Genomic DNA, 13,173 nt, shown 5'->3' on the forward strand with positions numbered 1-13,173 from the left:
CCCAGGGTGTATCCAAGGACCTCATTTCCTACAAGATCTTGCTCTGCCATTTGCCTGACCCACACACACTGACACTTTTCTCTCCCTCCGTCGCCTCGCCCCCCTGTTTATCACATGTTAGATAAAATCAATCACAGCCCTTCAGGAAGGAGGACGCCTTTTTCCTTTTTTTTTTTTCTCAGATGAAAAAAACCCAACTCATCCCTCTTGTTTCTCTCTCTCTCTCTCTCTCTCTCTCTCTCTCTCTCTCTCTCTCTCTCTCTCTCTCTCTCTCCCCCTCTGGGCTCCGTTATCATGTGAGCACATGCCGCACAATAAATGGTATTTTCCTGAAATGCAAAGAGGCTTTTCCCTCTCATGTGGTTGTTTGGTTTTTTGGTGACTTGCCATTCACCACGGTGGGAGGAGAGACTCAGCAGGGTGTCACGGGTACAGTACAATTTCAGTGTCAAGATTCACCATGTTTTTTGCCGTCTGCCACCCGTCTGCCACCCGTCTGCTCAGACTAGATCACAGCAAACTATACTCAGTTTTCGTCACTTTAATTTGTGGAGGCACACCCTCATATTTTGCTTGTCTGTTTTACTTTTGTGATACTTTGTTTGACCAGCTGGCACATCTAATTACATAACATTTTTATATTTTTATTCTGATAACGACCAAGAAGGCAGAGTGAAGATAATGTTTGATTGCTAGCAGCATCTGTCATCCACAACACCTACTCTCTACAGCCAGCTGTAGGCGGCAGGTATGCGTTCCATCTGCACTCTGTAATTTGAGAAAAGCGTGTTGTCATGCTGTCCATTGTGGTCTTACGAAACCAACTAACTTTTTTCCCTCCTTCAACACATACCTCTGACTCTTTATGATTCATAAGTCCACATAGTTTCTTAGTTTATGCTGTGCAAGCTATTACAAGTGGAGACGGTGGAGTCCTCAGGTCACATTGAACATAACCTGACACGCCAGATGGTTTGTTACACAGAACCATCTAACCGTCATTATAAACTGTTTGGAAAAGGTCAGGCTTTTAAAAAAAAAATACGTGGCAGGCAACTGTCTGAACCATCTGTCAATGAAACTCTTACCGAAGTCAGTTGGAAGAAAAGCAAAAACATCTTTATCATAGAGAAAAGCCTTCAGTGCCGTTTTTTGCTTGTCTTTCAATTAAGAAACACTCTCCAATCCGATTTAACTGATGCTATTGCAGCATCTAGGCTAAACTCTTTAGGAGCCGCCATTGATATTTAGAACAAACGGTCGCCTTTCCATGTTGTCTCGCACACACCTAAGCCACACCCGTAACTGCCAGGAGCTCCTCCCAGGATACTGAGTGGTCTGCCAGAAGCAAACAAATTAGTCAGCCTGATGAGATGGATTTCCGTGTGATAATGATATGTGATCCCGTGATTCTCTTGGATCTTGTGACATTAAGAGAATCCAGCTGATGTGCGAGGAAACATTTGACTCAGACGATTTTACACTTAAACTTCTCAGGAACCTACATGCTGTGATTGTAACTTGCCCCCGAAATGCCCACTGATAATGTATGATAATAGATTCTTCTTAATCGCACCTTGTTTCCATGTACACACCGGGTACACCTCATGCCTGCAGCGACATTATACTCAATGTGCTCCGTTACGCCTTCGGTGCACTGTGCACTTGACTGCACTTTGAACCCTGCACCTTACAGTAATTCACAAAAACACCTCCTGTTCTACATTTCTCTTTCTCTGAACTCCCTTCTCACCTCTGAAAAATAGAAAAAGAAGTCAGGAACAGGAGACCAGCTGATAAAGAATATTGGAAACAGCACCCAGAAGTCAGATATCATGTGGTCTCTGAACGTGAAGACAGAAAGAGGGCTGAGACAGAGAAAGACGAGGGTTACAAACAGTATACTGTAGTTAAACAGGCAGAATGTAGGAGCACTCAGGGGCCTGCCCTAAATCACCAGTAGCTGTGACAGCACGGGAGGAAAAGAGGGTTAAAAAAAATAGAGCAAGAGAGAGAGAGAGAGAGAGAGAGAGAGAGAGAGAGAGAGAGAGAGAGATGAAATGCACATGGAGATGTGTGATGAGAGGTACAAAGAGAGGCTGACAACTGGTGCCAGACAGCTGTGAGTGTATTACACTGATTGTGTTTGTGTGTGCTTCTGACTGTCTGCGGCTCACATATTGTCACTATTCGTATTTGAAAAAATATACTTCCAAATACTCCTTATATGTAGCTTTCAGCATCATGTTGTTTGGTTATACACTTTTATAGGAACAAAAGACAACCAGCCTACCGGTATGGTGTGAAGCAGATATGATACATTTCTGATAGAGTGACGAGCTGCACTTGATGCTTTGCTGAATCCACTTTAGTAAAATGTACAAATAATTCCACACAGTTGCCAGAAATGTCCGTTGTAGATTGGCAGTGAAAACAGGCTGTCTGCCTGTGAGCTCAGACGTGCGAGCCCTCTCACTCTGTATCCTCATTGCGTGTGGCTGCAAGGTCACAGGGCTAGACAGCCAGCTACACACACACACACACACACACACACACACACACACACACAAACACATTAACTGATCATGCCGCCAGAGAGGGGATTAGGCTGGGAAGCCGACAGGGTTGGGAGGGTTAGGGTAAAGTCTCTGTGTGTGTGTGTGTATGTGTGTATTTGTCTGTGTGTGTGTGTGTGTGTGAGAGAGAGAGAGTGTGTGTGTGTGTGTGTGTGTGTGTGTGTGTGTGTGTGTGTGTGTGTGTGTGTGCACAGGAGGCGGGAGTACCACATACTGTCATGGCACGCAGAATTAGAATTAAAACTGATTTCCAATTTACTTTCTCAAGAGCGAGGCAGCAGCTGCACATGGAGGACGAGGTGATTTCAAAAACACAGCCGCACACATGCTCACAGCTTATTTGAATTTAACAACAATAAAATCTAAATGACTTGTGGAAAGCTGCTCAGTTGTAAAATGGCAACCATTTTGTAAGCCAAAAAGAGTCGTGATGTACTTTCTTGAACTTTTGATGATCCCAGAGGGAGAATTCAAAGTCATGCTTCTTCTGCACGGAGATTCAAGCGTAGGAGTAGATAGAATAGGAGTTGTATGTATTTGTTATCTTGCTCAAGTACTTTTCAATGGCACTTGAAAATGTGAAATCTTACCCTGGGAGTACATATTATATTTCCACCTACCTGATTGTAAAATGTCGGTACAATTAACATGAAATACATTAAAAGAGGAGAGGATAATGGTATTTCCGGCTATGTCGGTCTACCTTGGTCTTAAACGTTTTGATTCAACAAATGGGGAAAATTGAGTGACCATGCTTTGCACTTTATGTCCCCAGGGAGCAGAGAAGACAGAGTGAGGAGAAGCTGTCCCAACAGAAAGACTCTGAGAACCAACACAAGGAAAAACTACTCCGGTATGCTGAGCTCTCTTCTTTCTTTTTCTCTGTACTTTTGCTTTACCACGTGATACATGGCCATCTTTTCCATTCTCCAACTTTCCCACAATCTCTGTACTTATCCCACTCATTGTCCTCCAAATCATCCTCTTCCTCTGCTTCATTTCTCTTCCTCCATCTCCTTCCTCCCAGAGAGAGGTGGGGATATTAGTGTCAGCTGCTATCTGCTCTTGGGTCAGTTGAGGAGATCTTAGGCTCCATAAAGTGCCAGTGACACTGCAGAGAGCCTCGTGTGAGGATGGTGAAACAGATGGAAGCACTCCTGAGTTGGCGTGGAGTCATGTTTCTTACACACACACACACACACACACACACACACACACACACACACACACACACACACACACACACACGCTCTCATCTGTGCACAGAGGCATGCACATATTATAGATATGCAGAGACACTTCTATCGGACTACGTCGCACTAATACGCATGCACACATGTGTGCACACACCCAACCCACATGCGTCCACCCACAGACAGACATATACACATGGAGCCTCTCATCTTTCCGTGCAGGCGTTAGATGTATGTGGGGTGTGTGTTTTTTCACATGGTATCTGCTGGTATTCTTTTTCTAAGCCATCGGCAGCCTGGTGTGTTCAATTACACTGTCAATGTATTTCCCTTCCCACACAGCAGTCTCTGATCTCACCCTCTGGCTCCTATACAGCTCAACACATGATAGCACTCCACTGGGGGGGGTGGAGGCTATTTCAGTAGGGATGGGAGGTTTGGGGGCAGGGAGGCCCCCCCCCCCCATAGCGCAGAGAAAATGTAACAGGAGACAACAATTCGCCAAATTGCCCAAGATTGGAGACCACCGGTGCCTAAGGATAATGTTTATGTGGCCAACTAGCTTTGGTTTCTGAAGAGGAATCAATAAGTAGATGCTATCTAGTGGTTGCTGCTTTATGTTGAATGGGTGGTGTGAATATGTCTAATAGTTCAAATTTGTTGAAATGGCTTTTCATTAACTTAATTGATTGTTAAAACTGATCGTCATTTCTATTGCCAAGCTTTCCTCGGACTAAGGAGGAGAGATTAGCTGAGAAAACACGTCTTCATGTGTCCATTATTGTCTCCTTTGTCTTTTCATTACTGTACATAAAGTATTAGTGCATAAGGGCTTATTCGCAGTAGGCCTACTGCGTGACTTGCCAAAGTTCACTGTCAGAAGAATACTGCAATGTTTGGGCCTTGAGCTGTGTGGAAAAGCTTGTCTGTGTGTTTTAATAGAGTACACAGAAAAAACAGAAAAGGTGTTTGAATGTAAAGTTTGACCCAGCTTTGGTGTGTTTGTGTGTGTCAACCACAAGGCTAAAAGGAGCCTGATAAGGTTAGAGAATAAACGGCTTCCCTCTTATGTAACAGACTTCCTCTGACGCTTACACTCACCTGTTGACCTGTCACTATTACTGTTGGCCTGCTGGTGTGTGTGTGTGTGTGTGTGTGTGTGTGTGTGTGTGTGTGTGTGTGTGTGTGTGTGTGTGTTTGTATTGTTATTCAAAACATGCACAGACATACTGTATAAACATGCAGATGAAAATGTTTCCTCCTAGAAAATACATAACAGTATGGACAGTAGCTATGTGTGTTTGTGCTCATCTTCTGCATCCCTTCAACAGGTTAAAAGAGGAGCTGGAGGAGAAACACGAGAGGTGGTTATCATGCCAACGCAGGTGTGACATCATGCAGGAGCAGCTGTCGTCATACTGCGCAGCTGAAGAGGAAGTGACACGACGGAGGGAAGCTCTGGAGAAGGTCCAGCAGGAAACGAGAGAGCTGAGGAGAGAAAGGTCACGTGTGTTATCTGTCCTGTCCCGCTCTGTTTCCTCTCTCTAATCAGAGACTCTCACCGTTTTCTATTGCAGTCTGTTCCATTCACAAATGTTTTATACATCTAATTCTGACTCTACACAACACAGTTGTCAGAAATAAAATGTTGACATTGTAAGTTTCTTCAAACCACTGATACGTTGAATCTCGTCGTTTCTGAACCAAAAAATATGTTTAATATCAACATTTCTACGTTTTTTTAACTGCTCATCGCGCTTTTGCCGTTTATAAACTGACCTGACCTCTTCCCTATGTGGACTTTGATTAAACGCATTTGGGATTTGTGTCACATTTTGAACCGCAGTGTAAAATTGGCTGCTATGTGTTGGCCAATTGCAGCTCGCTGAGAGCCAGCTTCAGTGCATTGCTGTGCTTTGCTTTTTTTTTAACAGTGACATTAGAACCACAGACTGGTGGCTGTGCTATATCCCTTTTTGGGCAATGAACTGTTTTGTTCTAACATTAAATATTTACAAGCCGTTTGTGTCTGAGAGCACATGGGGTGAGTACAGGCAGGAATCCTGTGTATGTGCTGTTGTCAATGCAAAACCAAAGGCCCACGTCTTTCTCTAAGTGCAGAATGGGTGGATCTAATAGAGTGTTGGGAGCTGTGCCCACTCTCTTATGTAAGGTGTTACCTCTCTGTGTGGTCAGCTCACTCTGCCCAGCATACTGCTCAATAACCTGGCATTTACAGCTGTTTATCCATGTCAATACCTTTTATATTTTTGGACTCCATGTCCCTTGCGGCACTATTTGGAGATAAAGTTGGACAGTTAACAAAGCTCAGGGGTGTTATATCGTGCCTCATTTCCTCTTATCAGAAACCTTAACCCTCCAGTTATGTTCGTTTAGGTACATCTATGATGTTCCCGGGTCAATGTGACCCGGTGCATGTTTAATCATCCAAAAGTGGTCAGAAACCAAAAAATCCTAATAAATATAGTTTGCACCTCATCACCAACTCCATTACTAACAATTCAATCAGTATCAGCACAAGAACGAGGTGTGTGTGTGTGTGTGTGTGTGTGTGTGTGTGTGTGTGTGTGTGTGTGTGTGTGTGTGTTTGTATTGTTATTCAAAACATGCACAGACATACTGTATAAACATGCAGATGAGTGTGTGCGTGAGTGTGCGTGTGTGTGTGTGTGTGTGTGTGTACATAACAGGAGGGTAACTCAAACTACTGAAAATTATTTTTTTTCTAGTTAAGATGGGATAAAAACAACATTATCTCCATTATCTTATACTCGTTTAATTAAGAGCGGAGGAAAACTGTTCTTAGCTTGGTGCAACTACAGTTTTCCGATTATCAAATGAAGTTCCTGCATCCTTTATTACATTTCCCCCCAAAAGATACACCTAACATATCTTGTGGTTTTGTCTAGATAACGCATAAAGGTAAATGTAAATAAAGGGAATATCAAGACCCTTTTATGCTAAATGTTGGAGTGAGTATATGCGTGTGTCTTTCCATGCAGGACCTGAGAGGTCATCTCCTTGCTGGTGCTCATAAGTTACAGTGAAGTAACATCAATATATGATGCATATAATTAAACATGTCCTTCATCTGTTCATCTAGTTCGATTTGAATATTTGAATAAATATGAATGGCTTGGTTGGACACAAAGAGACGCATGCCTGTTTGTCTGCGGCATCATCCACCGAACTGAATTCAGTTGTTTGAGATCTAATGGTCAGTGTGTGTGTGTGTGTGTGTGTGTGTGTGTGTGTGTGTGTGTGTGTGTGTGTGTGTGTGTGTGTGTGAGAGTGGTTGTGTGTGTGGGTGTCTAAATGTCCTTTCTTCAGATGTTCAGAGAGGCTCAGAGGAAAAGGCTGAATCACTGACTTGATTGTACTCACTTTATGTCCAGACCACAAGTACTCACACATACGCACATATGTACACGCGCACACATTCCAAGACTTTTCTTTGCCTTCGTTCTAAAGTCAAGGGATTTGACCACTTCCACTGACCTCCAGTGACCCATGAAAAAGGACACGCTGTTCCCTAAAGGGTCTTCCTTGCACACTCACAGACAGATTTATTCTACATTTATACACTTTATGCTCCTGTGCTTCCTCTTGCCAAGTCTCCAATATTAATCCCATCCAATTCCATCTTTGTCCCCTTCTAACCCCTGTTATCTCATTCACACACACACACACACACACACACACACACACACACACACACACACACTGACTCCACCCTTTGTGCAACACCAAACTGTCCCTTCACATCGCACAGTGCCAACACTTCTGTTGCATGATCTAACCAGAAACAAGCGTCATCTCTCCACCCCCGGAACCTGTTTATGCAATATGTTTAGAAATGTGGTAGATTGTTCTGTAGATTTAAAATACATACATCACTTGTGTAATAGGCCTTTTGCCAGTTAATAGCGGTTTAGGCTTTAGGGTTTAGGCCTTACAACGTGTTTATCTCCAGGAGGCTGCGGCGATAGAACATATAGCTTTATTCCCCCTTCATACCTGTCATAATGTTTAATTTTGCTCATAATGTTTAAGTTAGCTGTAATCAGTTGTCAGGTGACTATAATATAAAATGAAATATTAAATATAAGTAATTAAAGGAAAAACAATATCACTATATCCTTTTGAAATATAGACCCTGTTGCAAAATAAAAAGAGATTTATTTCGCACTCCCCAGTTATGAGCAAAATCTGTCATCCAAAACTGATGTCTTTTCAAATCAGAGGCATTTGTATAATATTAAAGTCAAAACAAATTTAAATCAAAGACAAATTACTGCTACTGAAGAAAGTCACTCGGTCACATTATAATTTCCCCCATTGTCTCTATATTGGCTGCAGTTTTGAATCGTATAATGTAGACCAATGCAGATGTTGATGAAAACCAGTTGTGAAGTGACATTGAAAAGACAAGTTACCAGCAGACAATGGTCTCCCCAGGGCAGAGCAGTGGGATTGTGGGGTGGGAATAAAGTGAATGAAAGACATATGAGTGGAAAGGGATGAAGGACGGAATAGAGGGAGGCAAAGATAAAAGAATGATGGACAGGGAGGGGGATAGTGAGACGCATGAAGGGAAGGGAAGGAAGGGAAGGAAGGAAGGAAGCTGAGAGAGAGGGTTGGAGGCAAGGGGTTGAGGGATTGTTGTAGGGAGGAGAGATGGAGACCATGACTGTGGTTGCAGTGGTTACTTCACACACTGTCTGGCTGTCGCATGCACACAGCCTGGGTCGCAGGGGCCGCACACAATCTACGCACACATATGAAACATGACAGCTTGCCCTTGATTCGGTATAACTGACACAAAGTTAGAAACGGAGAGACAGAGCGAGAGAGGAAAAGAGGAGGGAGAGGGGGAAAAAAGAATGAAAGTGGCAAAAAGTGGAGAGAGTAAAAGATTTAAAAGTCAAGAGAGGTCAGGAGTATTCTGTGCAGTTCCTCATCCATCTGTTAAATGTGAGAGGACTTGTTTCAAGTGGTTTCAAACAGCGGAGGAATGTTTTCGTGACAGAAATTATGATCCCTAAAAAACTCTCCCTTCTGTCTTTCCCCATACAGAGAAGTGGTTTAATGCCTTAGGCTTTACACAATTAGGCTAATAAAAGACTTTAAAAGATTAATGTCAGCAGCACATCTATAGAATACCTCCTTCATCTGTTTACCACTTTCAAACAGCTCTTTGTTCTCTCTTCTGTTTTTTGTAGTGGAAAGTATTATATCATACTTGTCTGGGTTTTTACTTTTATTGTGGCTTTCAGTCCTTTTTGATCACTTGTCATAAATTGCCATTTGCTGTGAATTCATATGCTACATTTTTATAAGGCAGTCCGTTCCTGCTTTGAAAGCGTGGTGAGTGTGAGAAGATTCTTGACTTCTTAATCATCTTTCCAGGTGGAGAGTTTATGTCCCTAAAAAAAAAGCATAGAGGCTGTATGGGATGATGTCAGGGAAGATTCCTGTTGATCTACGTTGTTGATTCAAACACAATAAAAATAGATTTAAAATTGCCCTTGAGCTTTACTGTAAGAATCGGATATTATTTGGAGTGGAGTCAGCTTTTTGTGTGCGTGCGTGTGCAGATGCAGATTGTATCAGCATAAAGAGGAAAAATGGAATGTGCCTTTTGATGAGGTAGCAGCCGCTCACACCGCACACGCACCCACACACTGCACACACTGCGCATATACACTCTCGCCTGTCCTTAAAAGCAGCCTGGCGTGTGAGTGAATGAGAGAGTGCTCCCAGATTTTCCCATCATTCCTCCCTGTAATCCCCCCAGACCTCCTTCTGAGGGCTGAATTTGCACGCTCACGCTCCCCGGGGGGTCGCACACACGCAGAGACACACATGCCAACAACCACACACATGTGCACATGCAGGCTTAAAGTTGATTTTAAAACTTCCACCTTTGCAGGGGTCTGCTTTTTTTTGATAATCAGGGAACCAGAATTATATATGACAGCGGGACACAAACACGCATGCATCAGCAGTTTGTTATACATTAAAAAGGCTACAGCATCATAAAACATAAAATCCTCACTTCCAGAGGTTTTACACCAGCTACGACTTAACTGCAAAACCCTTAAAGAGTCTGCGCTTTGGACACAAAAAAAGGACAAAAATGACCTTTATCTCGTCATTATCTCGGTTGTGTAAAGTAGAAATGTCCCGAGCCGATCCTAAGTATCTGTATCTGGGGCTGACCCAAAAACATCCCCAGTGTAGAGGTATACGTGCCACATAACTATCCCAAACCTATCTATCAGAAATGTTATTATACTGGTGGATAGTTTCATAATGCTTGTCTAACAGCAACATACTTTTTTAAAGCTTATATCTCCTCTCTGAATCCCATCTTTAACAAGACTGGGACACATTTAAATGAGCTTCAGGAGTCAGATCTTGGCATCAAACTTGCAACTCTTGGGGAGCATTCATGCATGGCTGTCTGTCTGCATCTATTTTTGTGCTTGTGTGTGTGTGTGTGCGTGCGTGTGTGTGTGTGTGTGTGTGCGTGCGTGTGTGTGTGTGCATGCATGCATGTGTGTGTGTGTGTGTGTTTGTGTGTGTGGTGAGTAGGCTGATGTGATTAGCCAAAGCCAGTGGAGTGAATAATATTGTGTCTGCCCTGAGTAGGACGAGATGGAATGTAGCTGCTGCTCTTCATTATACAGCAGATCATCCACTCCACTATCAGATATACACAGAGTCAAGTGTGCTTGTACACACACGCACACGCACACACACACACACACACACACACACACACACACACACGCACACACACACACAGCTCACACACTTTTCTTATACAGATGGGCCCACTTACTCACACAAAGGGCTGTAACACAGCGGCTGTGTGACATATAGGAATTTGCACATATATTGAAATGTTCTCATGTCATCCGCCTTTGCAGCCAACTCTAACTGTATAAATATTGGTAGTAAACATAATGTCTTAACTTATCTGTGGCTGGATTAAGATCCATGCTGCTTCACATCTTATCAGCCAGACCAGCTGCTGAAATGACACATTATGTTTGGATTTGGATCTGCAAATCAATGAAAATTCCCCCTGCTATGTCAACTCTGTCTCACTCTTTCTCTCTTTCTCTTGCAGATGTTTCTTTTCCTTCATCATCTCCCTCTCTCTTTTTCCCCCAGAGACTGTTGGTAGTGCTCTTGTTAAAAAAATTCTTTATGCAACCAGACATGCTGAGAGGATCATCAAAAAATAAGCATGTGCAAATATTATCAGAGCTTTTTGGATTGTGAGGATATAGATGTGATGTTGGCTCACTTATCTATTCAACTGCAGAAAGTGCTGCACGGACAAAATGGTTAATGCAATCCTGAGTGTGTGATTTGTGTATGAGTGAGAGCATTTTACACTTCCTTCACTCACTGACTGTCATATCTGCCTGTGTCACTGCATGTTATCTTTTAAAAGGTGTGCAGGTCTGTTTCTCTGACTTTTGAAGTTGATGTCAGTATGTATTTGTTATGGTTTTTTTGTTGCATTTCCTCTATCTGAAAGGGACTTTGTAAAACTCCAGTAGATAAAGCTGCCAGTGACTAGGAACATACTATTTTGCTCTCATATGGGAATATTGAGGCATTAACAGCAGAGAGGTAATGGTTTTAGAAACAGATGGAAGACCAGCAGCTGCTGTAGAAAGGAGTTATTAGGGCAATTACTCATGAACATGGTTTCAGATGTTGCTGTTGGCTGATGCTACATGATCTTTTCCTTATAGTATCGAAGCTTGATGCTATCAGATTCAGTTTAGTTTTGATTGTACATTGTTTATGAGGACATTTAAGGGTCCAGTGTGTCGGATTTAGGGGGATGTAATGGCAGAAATGGAGTCTAATATTAAAAAATATATTCTGTACTGTATATCACCTGAAACTAAGAATTGTGTTTTCGTCAGCTTAGAATGAGCATTTCATGTCTACATACTGTAGGGAACGCGTCCTTTTCCATGGAGTCCGCCATGGTTCTAGTAGCCCGGAATGGACAAACCAAACACTGGCTCTAGAGGGGGCCTTTCATGTTTTTACGTTACCGGGAGGCCATTGTAGGCTTTCGATGCGCTTGGAAAGGGAGAGGTGATCTTAGAGGTATTTAGTTGGTCGTAATCTGCAATCTAACCGAGTTAAATGCCAATAAATTCCTTTTCTTTAAGTTATAAGTACAGGACATTACTTTCATTGCAAAGCGAGATATCTGAATGAATGAATGCTGCAGTATGTTGCCATGAGTATTCATATATTTTCCTTGTGTGTGTGTCTACAGGGAGATATTGATAGAGTCTCATAGCAGAGCCCTGACCCAGATGGAAGAAGACTGCAGACAGCAAATGCACTCAAAGGTAATTATTTCCCCATACTAACAATATTACTGCTGATTACATATAACCACAGTAATATAAACAATGACAAACAAACAGCCCTAAGCCTATTCGTAGGTTTGGTATCTGTGCTGATCCAGGCTTTTCATTTTATGGACAGTATCTGCTCTATAACAACCATTTGGCTCCTTTAAAAAAAAAAAGGAAACACACAAAACTGTGAGCAACATATTTCAATTCCCTGCTAATTTTGATTTAGACTGTTACAGGAACAGTACACAATGCTGCTGAATTATCTAATGTCTAATGAAATGTGGCCCAGACATCCGAGATTTTACAATTTGAATTGAATTGTTTAGTATAACTGGATATTGGTTACATGGTCTATAGATGTAACATTGTAATTATGTTTGATGAACTTAAACAGATCCAAACATTACTCATACGCTCAGTGACTTTGGGTGTATCAGTTCATGACTGGCAGACATTTAGTTCAAGTCTGTTGAAGTAAAATAGACGCTAGGACGGCATCCAAGCCATTGTCACAGTTCAGAGGAGTTTAACAGGGAGGATCCTGACACACGCAATGTGGATAAGATTATGAGGCTCCAAGACCACCAGTCCGTTTGACACCAGATAAACTGAAAACACGCGCACACATACACAAACACACAAAATCAATCTGTCTTTTATTAGTAAAACAGTGAGCGTAGTGTCTCATGCACTGTCTGGCTGTCTGGCTGCAACAATGACTGAGGTTTAGTTGAATGTCTAAACAAAAAGGACATTTCACCCCCCAAAAAAGAGAAAAGATTAGCTTTAAATCACTGCTGTGTCATGTTGGTATTTTGTTTTTGCTTGTTAACTCTTTTTTTTCTTTACGAATTCTTCTTAGTATTAGAACAACATTGTTGCATTACATCGAACGGTGCTATGCCTTTTCTTAGGATCAGGATCAAGATTACTGGTTTTACAGTTGAAGACCATGATATTGGAGGATGAGGACAATTA

At 42.2% G+C, this 13,173-nt stretch overlaps 1 protein-coding gene across 1 annotated transcript in view; it reads left to right on the top strand.

Annotated features, from left to right (window-relative positions):
* The window catches only part of lekr1 (Leucine-, glutamate- and lysine-rich protein 1), a 72,788-nt gene that overhangs the window by 49,741 nt on the left and 9,874 nt on the right, over positions 1–13,173 (top strand). The window contains exons 7-9 of the mRNA XM_068714979.1: positions 3,352–3,429; positions 5,101–5,271; positions 12,108–12,183. Coding sequence (XP_068571080.1) covers positions 3,352–3,429; positions 5,101–5,271; positions 12,108–12,183 — 325 coding nt within the window. The remainder of the gene's footprint in view (positions 1–3,351; positions 3,430–5,100; positions 5,272–12,107; positions 12,184–13,173) is intronic.

This window comes from Cebidichthys violaceus, unplaced genomic scaffold (assembly GCF_023349555.1).
Source record: "Cebidichthys violaceus isolate CVI_PGR_0920_01 unplaced genomic scaffold, fCebVio1.0.p SCAF_1, whole genome shotgun sequence".
In the NCBI taxonomy this organism is placed as follows: Eukaryota; Metazoa; Chordata; class Actinopteri; order Perciformes; family Stichaeidae; genus Cebidichthys; species Cebidichthys violaceus.